The sequence below is a fragment of the Trachurus japonicus genome, chromosome 24 (genome assembly GCF_045865225.1).
Source record: "Trachurus japonicus isolate A0001 chromosome 24, Traja_1.0".
NCBI classification, from domain to species: domain Eukaryota; kingdom Metazoa; phylum Chordata; class Actinopteri; order Carangiformes; family Carangidae; genus Trachurus; species Trachurus japonicus.
This window is the reverse complement of record NC_140930.1, coordinates 11,925,178-11,938,629: the sequence shown is the minus strand read 5'-3', so window position 1 is coordinate 11,938,629 and position 13,452 is coordinate 11,925,178. Positions and strand designations below refer to the sequence as shown.

The window sequence follows — 13,452 nt, the reverse complement described above, 5'->3', positions numbered from 1 at the left end:
ACAATACGATCTGCAGAAAGAGACTCGAACGAAAGATCACTGGTTGTTACCCCTTTCCTGAAATCCCGGTCTGAATCCGACACCCCCTAATTTTATCTAAGCAAACTGTTTGTGTGCATGAGCTCCCCACAATAATTGGGGGGAAATGTGAACGCACACGCCTTTAACTGAAAATGTTAAAGTTCTCGCTATTTTAAGTCTCGTGTGAGTACTGTGCCTCAACATAGACGATCTCTGGCATTGACTCCGATGTGGTAGCAGATACGTTCACGTGATCATGTGCTGTTAGTTTTGATAATTGTGCTAATTTATCTAGCCTACATGTTAATATGTAACAACAGTTATTATGGCTTGGCTATATTATATTTTTAGTACGTGCTATACATCTCAGACTGAAGCCAAATGCTTAAAATCGAAAGTAGCATTTGATTTAAGTGAATTAAATTGAAGTGAAGCACTTTTTTTTTTTTTTACTTTTTTTTTTATAACATAATATGCTTCGTTCATAATGATCTTACTATGCAGTGCACTTTTATGAACAGAAAGCCAGCCAGAAGCAGGGCGTGTAAAAGAGTGTTATGTCAGAGGGAGGGTTGAAATGCACCATCTAATAGATTTAAATGAATATCAATATATACCTAAGTTTTAAGATCACGTTTAATTATATATCATCTAATGATATTTCTGAGAGGAGTCGTGGCGTCAGTTATCACAGCAACGTGTGTTTACCTCCTGCCCACTCTGGGCAACACCCCCCGCCCATGTGACGATAATGGTACGGTCGACTGCGCTGTCAAGTTGAAGCTGCTCGGTTCAAGGGCAGCTAGCAGCAGTTGGTCCATCCTGTCCCGTGAACACTGAACGTGAACATGCTTTGCAGAGTTGGTCAGATACGCAGGTAAAAACTCCCATCAACTTACCAACTTAGTGCCATTGCTCTGTTCAAAGTGCACAGTGAATGAGGACAGCTGACCCTTTGTTCATGAACTTCAGTTATTCATTTATTCGAAGCTAACAGCTAGCGAGGATGCTAACTTAGTTTAGCAGCTCATCCATGTTAGCCTGGCTGTGGCGCACCTAATGTTATGTAGGATTTTATTTAACTGTCGTGCGGTCATACATTCGTGGGCTTGTCTGTGGGGTTGTGAGCCGATTATTGTAATAATTAGACACACTCGTTCATACATAGCTAACTCTGTGCTACATTCAATATCTGACAAACAAACAAACAAACGCTACATAAGGTGGATTCAGAAACAGCATGAGGCATTTAGGTCACTTTGCGACACTTGCCTGGGCTCAAACAAACTGGCAACTGATAATCTAACATGTGCTAATCTTTGGTTAATATTGAGTAACTTTAATGGCGTGACCCACAACAGATGGCCAAGTTATTTTGAAAATAGAAAGTTAGAAATTTGACCTTATTATTGGCTCATTCAGTCTGATGTAACGTTGTGTCAATGGTATATTAGTCAGGCAAGTATTTTTCCCTGGTCTGTTTCAGGTGTGCAGCCAGCCTCAGCCAAACTATAAACCAGGTAGCTGCATCGAGGCAGAAGCACACGCTGCCTGACCTGACCTACGACTATGGTGCCCTGGAGCCCCACATCAATGCAGAGATCATGCAGCTGCACCATAGCAAGCATCATGCTACATATGTCAACAACCTGAACGTTACAGAGGAGAAATATCAGGAGGCACTGGCAAAGGGTACAAACACAGAGCTGTGCAAATGAATCACTAAATTGCTCCTGTAAGATCCGATGTCTTCTTATTCACTTGGATGTTGTTTATTTTCTTCTTAGGGGATGTGACTGCACAGGTTACTCTCCAGTCTGCTCTGAAATTCAATGGAGGAGGTCATATTAACCACACTATCTTCTGGACAAACCTCTCTCCAAATGGTGGAGGCGATCCACAGGGTAAGTGGTAATTTTCCTTCATTGGTTTGTACCCCCTCAGTTAAATTTACTTGAACTACTTATTCCTTTAACCACACCAAAGCGTAGATGACCCTGTCAATGAAAGTGGTTGTAGTGATGGACCAGCACTTTGTCGCTTTTGGGTTTACAACCATAACAGAAAGTGAATGGTTGAACCTTAAATCCCTCACTACATCACTCCAAAACAAGATATTGTGATAATGAATATATTCAGACAAGCTAAAAAGTGTACTACATCCTCTGTGCCGAACAGAGGCAAGCCAAAGTGAATGTGTAACTTTAGTCAAGCAACCCGTAAGCTATAGTGCACTTCAGTATGATTTTTTTATGGGAAATTTCCACTTCACCCTGATAACACCAAAAGCTTGTGATATCTGTGTTGTTACACTCATGTTGTTTAGCCATATATTTATTTAGCCATTCTGCCACCTAGTGGTCAAAATGCTGCTTGGACAGGCTATTTTGGGCCCCTATTTAACGAGCATAGTATTATCCAGCTAATTTTCCAAATTGAAAAAACATAGAAGGATGGTTTTCAGTGAGTATACGGGTTTACAGGTATGCTGTCTTCCAGATAATTTGTTTATATATAACCTTTAATACTGTTAGTTCACTGAAAATCCCTCCTGGTTTAGTTTACTTCTTTTTAATGTCTAGTGTTGCCCTAATGACATGTGTCTGTCTTCCTTCTTGTAGGGGAGCTAATGGAAGCTATCAAACGGGACTTTGGCTCCTTCCAGAAGATGAAAGAGAGGATGTCTGCTGCTACCGTAGCAGTGCAGGGTTCTGGCTGGGGCTGGCTGGGTTATGACAAGGAGAATGGAAGGCTTCGCATCGCTGCTTGTGCTAACCAGGATCCTCTGCAGGGGACAACAGGTCAGTGGAAAACAACTATGAGCAACAGATCTATATTTCCCATCTCAGTCACATTAAATGCCACAGATCTAAAAGAGTTGTTTGAGAAATTCCTTCTCTTTTCTGACCCTTAGGTCTAATCCCTCTTCTCGGTATTGATGTATGGGAGCATGCCTACTACCTTCAGTACAAAAATGTGCGGCCGGACTATGTTAAGGCTATATGGAATGTAATCAACTGGGAGAACGTGTCAGAGCGTCTTCAGACCGCCAAAAAGTAGAGTCTAACTCTCAATAATCCCCAACAACACCCCTCTTCCTATCCTGGACCTGGATCGAATGGTAGTTGCAAATAACTGTTAATTTCAACCTGCATGAAGTATCAGTTGTGGTGTTTTTGAATTCACGCATCCAGATGGTCAGTTGCATTAAACTTGATTAAGCTTACTGTGAAATACTTTCTATATGTCGGTGCAGATCATTTTGTCTGTATTGGAAATATACAAAGTTAAGACTACTTTAAAGGATTATTTGCAAGTGCTTATTTAATCTCAGGTCTGCTCCCAACCACTGGCATCCCGTCAAAGCGCACAAAAAAGGCCATGTTGAGGCTGGCTTTTGCTAATCACACCCAAATATTGGCTGCTATACTAACTGCCAGATAACCAGAGTGCATATTCAGTGAGTTGTCATTGTCACAATGCAATCAGACAATGTTGTTGCAGTCCATGTTTTTGATGTATTATAATAAAATAATAGGATTTAAGTTGTACCAGCTTGAGTCTTCATTTTTCACTTCCTATATCAGATAATCTAAAGATATACAGGACTTCAGTAACAATAGTGACCAAACCTTTCTGTTCAGAGGGCAATAAAGTGTACTGATGCGTTTTAACAAATCAGAATATAAGAAAAGAAAGTTAACTGCAGTTTTTTACCAAATTTGGCGAGGCATCTAAGTTAACTTAATCTAAAAAACAAGTCCACTTCAAAGAGTTCCCCCTGGCTCTACTTCTCAGCTTTCATCTGCTATGCAGTGCATGATTGCCTTCAACAAGGTTTTAAATGATATTTTCTTTTCTAAACCATGGCCAAGTTGGCTTTGGTCCAATCAAAATATTTAGGTCTCAGCAGAAAAATGGTGCCTACTGAGAAACCCAGACTGGAGTTAACAAGATATGCAAACGTGTGTTTTCAGGACATCAAATATTATCTGTGGTGTGTATATATACAGTATATTCAGTACTGCAAATTAGACTTAAATTAGTCGATGTTTATAGTACAGTGTACTGTTGTGCTGTGGTTTTATACAGAATTACCAAAAGAGGGCAGTGTCCTCCAAGCTTTACTCCAGAAGATGCCTCTTGGGATACTGAGTCATATGTGGCCATTTTTCTTTGCAAATATGTAAATAAATAAACTAATTTAATTAAAATAGGATTTTAAGATTGATGTAGTTATGTAATTGGGTCAGACATGGACTTTAAAAAGTTTTAGTTAATTAACTTATTATGCATGAGGATGTCAAAGCAGTACTTTATGTTATATGTATGTTAAGTAAGGAGATTACCTGCAAAATATTATCTAGGACAAGTTCACTTGATTCACACAAATGGTTTCCAGTTGGTCCATGTCATGTCTAAGTGGCTCCTCTCTTCCTGACAGTGATTAGGACTTATTAGTTTGCCAGTAGGTCACATTCCAGAGATCTCGTGTAGGTGGTGTCATGATGAAGAGGTGAACTGGTTTGGACACTGCAAGTTTTAGCACATGGTATCCAGACGCCAATCTTAGGAATGGGTCCAGCTGCCTTTTGATTGTATTGAACTATGTATAATTTTTGATCAGGATTGGCTAATAAACATGGGGACATGTCATTAAAACAATTTAGATTTGAACACTCAATGAATTGTTACATATAAGCATTGTCTGTCTCTGTTGCTACATAGATAATGGTTGTTAAATCTCACCTACAGGCCTTTTGGGACTCGTCTTATATATCAAAACCTCTGATGTGGCAGATAGGCTGTGGGAACACAAAGTAATGACAGCTGACTTCAGATAGGCTTTTGGAAAGAACAACAGAATTGGTTTAAATTTATCAGAGCCATAAATACAAGCGTGCAAACTTTAACTGGTTTAATTTGAGAGACAATGCCAGCCTTTAGAAACAGAAGTCGTCCCATTTATAAGATGATGGTTTGTCTAAATGTGGCCAAGGTTTGCCGTGTAAAAATTTGCATGTGCCAAAATTTATTTCCCTCTTCCACAACTCATAAAAAGAGAGGGAACTGACTCCGGATTGAGTTTCTTTAACCTCTGGAAAGAAAAGGAGGAAAATATTGGGAAAATGTCTCAGTCACTAAGTTGAATTCTCTGAAATCTGTCTTTCTTCTTGCTCCCTCTGTAGCAACTAAAAACTATTCATGCAAAAATCTTGAATGATTATGCATGCATGCACGCACATGTTCAACTTATTGATTTATTTTAGTTCGATCAGACATCTAAGAAATGTTCATCCCATAAAAATATGGTGATATGAAGACATGCAGATATTCTAGATCAGGTTTTGACATGTTGATTAGTTGCAGAAATAACTACTTTCATTTTTCATATTGTTTAGATTTCTTTGAGCACACACACACACAAGTACACGCACCTCATAGGAAATTTGAGCCCCGCTGTTGGTGCGGTTTCTCAGTGGGTGCACACCAGCATGCAATCAGACTCACATGTGGCTTTTTTTTTCATACCCTTATTTTCATTGTCAGGACATAAGCAGTGGGAGAGTGTGACCATCATACATTGAGTGAAATCGTGATCTGCATTGCCACACACTGAGATTTGACTTTTTCTTGTATAATACTGTTCATGTTGCCCCACATTTCAGAGATAAGTGTAGGGTTGCTGAGAGAGAGGGAGAAACAGAAACCTTTAAAAAATAAAGTCCAGTTACTTATTTTGACTTGTTGCCATTTTTTTCCTTCCTTTTTAGCCTTTTGTTGGGGATTTTGAACTCTGAAACAGTGTAATGTGCTGACAGACAGATGTATAGATGTTTGGGTGGGTGTAAAACTGGGACAGCTCTCCAGCAGTGATTCAGAAGCAGGAGTGCTCCAGGGGAACTTGGAAAGACTGTACAGCTTGCTAATTAGATATAATAGACATAAAACAAACACAGACATCTAATTCGTCTATATTTAACCTATTGAATCCAATTTTGACAACTGAAACCTACATGTTTTGATTTATAGTCTAGCTAAAATAAATTTATAAAGGGTTCCAACATAACCTAAAGGAGCTAATTGTAAGTTTTGCTTTTGCTATAGTCAATGTTATTATTGTATAGCCTACTTCCAGCCCCAGACTCAATTATATTGAAAGTTGGCATGCTAACCATCAAACTCCAGCTTGGAAGGATGTAATATCCAGTTTGGAAGAGGTAGCAAGACTGCTAAGTGAGGTTGGTATTGCTGGCATTTATGCATAAACATTTAAAATTATTAGTCAGAATAACTGCTTGTTTTGCTAGTTAGCTAGTGCTAGTGATAACATGGAATTGCTAGTTGTGATGCATGATTGAAATAGCTAAAAAGTAAGAATGAACTAAAGAACTGAAACAGCAAATTATTGTTAACTACTAAAAGTAGAAAACCAATCAATATTTGACTCGATAGATGGCTAATTGGCTAAGAAATAATGGCAAAACCAACTGAAAGTGCTAAACTAGGTTGCAAAAGTAATGGATTAAATGGTTTGGCTAAAAGGAATAGACAAAGATGAATTGCTTAAATGTGATAAAAGTGAAATAAGATAAATTGTTGAAAAACTGGCTGAACCCCAGGTGTAGCCTCCTCAAAGTGTTTGTATTATGTAATATGATTCAATCTGACCAAACTGACTGAATAGATTTGATAACTCAACTAAATGAAAAAATAACATTTAGATAACTTCAGTTTCATATCAGTTCATATGATCAGATTTGATCATAGCAAGGGGTTGCCTGTAGCCTGTATCAGACAGAAACCATTGCTCAGCATTCACACCTGCAGTGAGAGATCAACCATTTACCTTCAAGCAAATCTGATATCCAAACTATGCATAGTTGTTACATTCCTCCTTCCTGGATGGAGATCATCATCTCCAGTCTCTTCTCTCCCCACCCAGCCCTTGCAGCTTTGCCATCACATTTATAGGCTCCACTATACCCTCCACCCTGCAAAGCTGCCCCACATTGTTCCCTGATGTGAATTCCCTGTGCTGTTTGCCCTTCACAAGCTGCCATTGTCCCATTTGGACTGGAAAGCCATTAGAAATAGTGAAGTGTCAACATTTAAGGTAAAAGTTTCCAACATTCGCCTTCCGTTGTTCCTGGCAGTGAGGGTGACAGAGCTAAATTCAGGGCACCCGTTTGGATCTAAGCCCAAGTCTGAGTAGTTTGGCGAGAGGGAGCTCTCCCAGTAGGCACTGTGAGCCAGGAACCAGACATTTCAGTCTGAGGCAGCAGTGTTTTGTGGGAAGCTTTGATACCTCAGGCTGAAAGGGGGATTGATTCATCATGGCTGCTGAAAAGACCAGGCAGACAGAAAGCCATCCTCAAGAGCTTCAATAAAAGCATAGGTGAACAGAGAATATTTCATCAACCCTACATGACTTGTTCTCTTCTGCCTTATTCATCTGTACATTAACATTTCAACATTTGAAAACCCCGTCTGTGAAAGTCTGTGCTTTCAAGAGAAGAGAGGAAAAGATTGTTTTAGCAAGAGGGCGTGACTGTGCCTGGTTAATTCTTCTCAGTTATGTAACAGCCACTTGCATCAGTCAGTCTAAAGGCTTGTGGACACTGTTAAGGCAGCACAGTGTGATAAATCACCACTGGCCGGGGGTCATCTGGGTTTGTGTGGGATTGATCCAAGCTTGACAAATCCACATGGCGATCACTGACTTTTCTTTTTCAAACAGTTAAAATTACTCCACACTGCCAAATGTAACTCATACATGGATGGGACCTGAAGAACCAAGAACCAAGCAGTAATAATTGCATCGGTTTATAGACAATTTTACAGGCTTGTGAATCAGTGATACTGGTGCAGCCTTTGAAGCTTAAAAGTGAAAAGCTTTACAATCCCGGCAACTTGTTTAAAAGTTGTTTGGAAATAGTTCCTTTGCCTGTATTTTCTCTTTCCATATCCATCATTTTTGAAGCTGCCTCCTTCATTTCTGTGTTATTCATCTTGGCAATTAAGTCTGTTGGATTTTGCTTCAATAATCCCTTTGGATTTAATCAAGAGAGCGGATACATTTTTCTGTCAAAATCTGGCCGTCTTCTCTTATCCTTTGCTGAGAGTCAGCACTCAGCAGATCCTCTTTGGCCAGGCACTCAGGATGTCAGAGGGGAAGAGACTCACAAGACGTGGAGGAAAACTGGAGGATACCCAAATACTGGAGTATTATCATACAATAAGGTGCATTCATGTGCAACAGACTGACTGGACTTCTTATCAGCTGTTCCTGCTCCACAGTGCTCCCATTGGGTTGAAGTGGTCATGTCTGAAATCATCTCATTCTCTCCAGTTGGTCTCTTGCAATAAAGAACTTCCATAAACAAATAAGAAAAACCATCATCATTCCCTCTGCCATGTATCGGGTGTCCTCTCAAGTGCTTCAAGGTGATGGACCATAGCAAGAGAGGCAGAGTCTTTGGGTTCTCTTTTAGTAGAGCCAGGAAAGAAACAAAATTGCCATTAATCACTGTGTGCCCAAAGGAAACTGCTCATTTACTAAGGTATAAACATAAATTTAAAGAGAGATCACTATATTGTCAAATGGTAGGTATGTGTCGTGGAAAAATACAATCTATGGGTTGGAAGCAAAATCTAGTTTCTTACTTATCTATTTGATTTTAAGTAGGGATTGATAGAGTAGATAAATAAAGAACCTTCTAATCATTAAGTCTTTAGGTAGGTGATTCAGCAACAAATAAAGCAATATGTGGACAAGAAAGCGGGAAGATAAGAGATGAAATAAAACACTGGTGACAAGTCCAGCTATAAGGAGGACTTCAAATTTATACAAAGACTATCTATAATGATGAATGAATGAAAACTTTATTTAACCTAGAAGATACTGTCTCACCCATAAGATGCTTTGGCCAGTCATCAGATGCATCTGTTTTGGTCAGTACTGGACCATGACAGATTCTACACTGATTAAAAAGCTCTACGTCCTCATATCACTGCAACAGCTGTTGACACAGATTTGCTTTATACTTGTGAGTGAAGATGTTTCAGCTTTGAACCTGACCAAGTGCTTTCCTGATCAAAGTTGCATGTTCAGCGCACATGAGGTGGAACAAGACATAAATTTTGAATCCGGATCATAAATTAGCAGTTCCATATATGTCAACACATTGAGCTGTGTCTGCAGTTTTTCTCTCTTAACCTTTACCAAAACATGGTGGAAAGCTGGCTGTGTTAGCAGCAGAAACCTTTCTCCAGGGGGAGTTGGAGTAAAGGGGAATCTCCAATAACACACAGGCTAAAAAAAACATCCTTTTGACAGATGTGCACGCATGAGAGGTAAGAGCTTACAGTGAGCGTGCACTGATTAACATTGAACATAAAGGTGAGACAGGACAAAGCAACACAAAGCAAGATTGTATATAAAAAAGTGTATAACCCGTAGAGATTGGCTATTCACAGTGGTGTGATCACAATGTGTTTTGTTTTTTGTTTTGTTTAGTACGTATTATCAGGAAGTGTAATGTAACATAATAGCATGGTGGACCTGAGAGCTTAACACATGCAGCTGGATAGGTCAGAGGGAAATGCCATTGACCCTTTAACTGGGGGACTGGGGTTTGAATCCCAGTCAGCCGTATGGCCAGTGTGTTGACCGGGTCAACAGAAGAAGAATTTATTATTGGGCTGAAGAGGACCACTAATATACCTCCTTAATATCTGTACTAACTTTCATTGCAACCCATCCAATAGTTGTCCAATAGTTCAGAAATTTCTCTCAAAACTACAAAATGTTAACCTAAGGGTAGCACTTGCAGAAAACTCTTTGCCAAAAATCATTAGCGTTTATCCTCTTGGGACCATAAATCTCTGTACAAAATACCAATGCCATGTATGCAATAGCTTTTAAAGTTATTTCAGTCAAGGTGATAGTGTGTCAGATTTTGTCAGCATCTAAAAAATCCAGTCTGTGTGGGAAATCAGTGGATTTGAATTTCTCTCTTTACTTTCAGCACCTTTTATGACTCATTACAACCGTGTAACTGTCTTTGAGAGAGAAATTGTCCATGAGGTTGTGTCATAAGTATAATTAATCACAATTTGTCCTTTTCACTCCATAATGTCAAGTGGTCACTCTGAACAACCACACATTGGCTGGTCGGAAAACATGCCTTCAAAACATAGTCACTTGACTGAAACCTTTGGATCCCGATTCCTTTGTAAAATAGTAAGAGAAGAGGTGTTGTGATGACATTGTAAGCTTGCCTGGGATTCCCCACCAGATTCTTGGATGAGATCAAACAGCAGCTGCACTTTCCTTTGACATCCAATAATATGCACAACTGAGACCCCATCAAGTCATTATTACTCATTATCCAAAACCCTGATGCACATTGCTGTTTAATAATCATGGCAACCTATTTTAATCTTGAGAACTTCTCTGACTTCATATGTCACACATAATGAGATCATGCTGGACCGAGGAGACGTTTGTCTGTATTTTTGTAAAAATCCATCGGAGTCCATTCATCATTCTGCTCTGTTGTATTTCATTGTCTGTCTAAACACATCTCCACATGGAAAACTATAGCGCAGAAACTAGCATGGAAAAAATGACCAGGGTCACAGCAGAAGGTATTTTGGAAAGAGAAGGAAAAAAAAAACTTGAGGTCAAAAGCTACTTCAAATGTCACAATGGTACATTTTTCACATCCTGTCCAATGAGTTTAAAAAATGACAGAAAAGTTTCCCATAAAGGCATTAACATCAGTTGTCAGTCTAAGGGGACAATCAGGACGGTTATGTGACCTCTCATTGTCTTGGATGTTGTCCTGGGCGATCTCGACTGCCAATTAACTCCGATGTGAGCGGCGTCCGCTGATGCAGCTCACCTGGGTCTTTCACACCATGAAAGCTTGACCATGTGTTCATTTGCTCTTTCCCGTCCATCTGGTGACATCCCCTTTGGATTTGCTTTTGCCTCCACAGCATACATAACAATCATCCATGCACTACATTCATGGTGAAACTTGCAGACTCCCACACTTCATTGTGTATTTGCTTTATGAAATAGGATGATAAATTGTTTTCTTTTAGTTTAACTTTGTGTGGCCTCCCTCCTTGTCACATTCACTGAATCAGTTTGTGACAACTCCCTTGTTTTGATTCACCTGCCATAGGCCCTTATGAGCCTGAATCCTGTTTGAAATGGTTGCTACATACGTCTAGACTGCCTCTCTGTAACACACACCAGCCTTTGGTTGCCCATCAATTTAAAACCTCGCAAATGTGGCATGAAGTGTTGGGTATTTGTGGGGAAAGACGGAGAAAAGCATGTGAGGCCAAAGAGGATGTGGTGGGATTTGAGGTCTGGATGAAATCAAGTGACATGAAGGGGCAAGGCCTGGGGTGGGCAAAGGTCACAGTCAGAATCAGTTATATAAGAGATCCAAATGTAGATAGGGAGAAGGCCCCGGGTTTAATGTCCATGTTTGTGTATACGTGTGTGTTTGTGTGTGTGTGTGTGTGAGACGGAGATCCTCCCTGCCAGGGGATTTTCCATAGTCACTGCTGTGTTCAGAAACAGATGCAATATTGGCAGTGAAAGCAGTAGTCGAGTAGAGAGCTTTAGAAAAAATAAGGCCTCAAAGCATTCCTCCTGTTGCCCCAGCTAATTTCACACTCACCCACTTTCTCACTGCCGTTCCTTCTTTTTCATACAACCTCCTCCACTGTATTGAATCTCTTCGTTCATTTCATCCACTATTTCACTCCTACGTGTCGGCCCACTCCTTGCTCTATTCTCTCTCTCCGGTTTGAACTCATGCACATTATTCATTTTCTGCAAGATTAAATCTGCTGCTGCGATGACAGTTCTGTATTAAGGTGGGACAGATTTAACTTCTAAGAAAGTGAGTCTCTCACCATCGCTGTCTGCTTCTCTCACTATAGCTCTCCCCTCCCCTCTCTCTCCCCCCTCCTCCCTCTGCTCCACTCTGTCCATGTGAGGTGATTCAGCATCAGTGGAAGTCTTTAAGGCAGCACGTGAGTGACCTCATCCTCACACATCTGTCGGAGTGCTTTACCAACCAGGGCACCGTGAAGGGCCTCCGCACTCTGCAGGGGTTATGATCAGGGCTATGATCAACACATGCACACACACACACATGCACAAATACATTTCCCTCGATGACTGAGTTAACACGGCGCACACATATCCGCACGAACATAGCTCATTGGAAAATGTGTGGACACGCGCACACACAGAGCCACACAAGAGTAATTACTTTCATATTTGCACTGGTTTTTCAATGAGCCTTCGCATAAACAGTCAGACAAAAGAGACACATGTAACTGTGGAAGAGGTGCTTGTTGTCAACATTACGTCAGCTTTTTAATGCCTCATTAGTAGTGTTGGATGGACCTAGTTATGGACATAGCTCTAGTTCAAACAGTGGAACAATGTGTGTGCGTGTGTTTTTTAAGGATGGTATTGATTAAATAACTTCTTTGTTAATTGAGCTGTGACATACATGTTGAAAGCATAAGGATTTCACAGAAAATTGATCTTAACCTTCATTATAAAACAAACGCTTTGCAAAAAAAATTGAAAAATAATTTGAATCACCATCAATGGAAAAAAAAAAAAGCAAAATACATATCTTCTTCAAGTTATGCACATTAGAATGGTTCTTATAAGAAAACTGCTGTTCAGATATAATCAGTTAATTTTTATGGGTTAACTTTCAAGTCCCTTGAGTGCAGTGAAACAAGTGATAATTGCAAGTTCATGCAGAGTTGTGCCTCGAAAACTTGATAACCTTCGGCTCAGTTTTGGTCTCCACAGTCTTAGCCTCTCTGCTGTTTGCTGTAGCCACTGATTGGTTGATCAGAGTGATGGTACCACACCCTAACGCTGACGCTGTCGGCTGTAAACCCCAAAAAATGAGCTAAAAGATGCTAAAATGCTCTTTAGACCTTAAACAAACTACAGGGATTAGTGATAATTCTTTGCAGGTTTGTCGCTTCAAGCAAACAATGTCACATTATATGTGGTGATTTTATTAAGTGTTCATATAAAATGTTTACGAGCACAACTGTGAATTAATTAGAAATCATATTATCAAAGTTGTCTCACACTGTTTTAATTCATGTATTCAAACAAACAGGCGCCGTACGCACATTGTCCTTATTAATTTTGCACCCACAACATTCATAAACATCCTATGTTGTGCACCTTTCGTCCCACCCATCTGCTTGAATTTGTTGGCCGCCGTCTTTCCTCAGCCAGCCAGCTCAGACAGCTCCTGTTGTGATGTGGCTTTTCCAACCGAGAGCCGTGGGACCCGGCCAATCAGCACGAGAAGAGCCGGCCTTAGCTCTTTCACAACACCTCCTGGCTCCACCATCGAG

At 40.1% G+C, this 13,452-nt stretch overlaps 1 protein-coding gene across 1 annotated transcript; it reads left to right on the top strand.

Moving 5' to 3' along the window:
• Positions 1 to 828: 828 nt before the first annotated feature.
• sod2 (superoxide dismutase 2, mitochondrial) lies at positions 829 to 3,572 on the top strand. Its single transcript, XM_085770876.1, has 5 exons — positions 829 to 898; positions 1,508 to 1,713; positions 1,809 to 1,925; positions 2,643 to 2,822; positions 2,936 to 3,572. The coding sequence occupies exons 1-5, from the start codon at positions 870 to 872 to the stop codon at positions 3,079 to 3,081; spliced, it is 678 nt and encodes a 225-aa protein (XP_085627002.1). The 5' UTR covers positions 829 to 869; the 3' UTR covers positions 3,082 to 3,572.
• The last annotated feature ends 9,880 nt before the right edge of the window (positions 3,573 to 13,452 follow it).

What these genes read in the sequence shown, in the direction of transcription:
- sod2 (XM_085770876.1), top strand. Translation starts at nt 870, where the DNA reads ATGCTTTGCAGAGTTGGTCAGATACGCAG. An exon ending in TGGTGGAGGCGATCCACAGG is followed by an intron (nt 1,926 to 2,642) that starts GTAAGTGGTAAT and finishes TCCTTCTTGTAG; the next exon opens with GGGAGCTAATGGAAGCTATC. An exon ending in TCCTCTGCAGGGGACAACAG is followed by an intron (nt 2,823 to 2,935) that starts GTCAGTGGAAAA and finishes TCTGACCCTTAG; the next exon opens with GTCTAATCCCTCTTCTCGGT.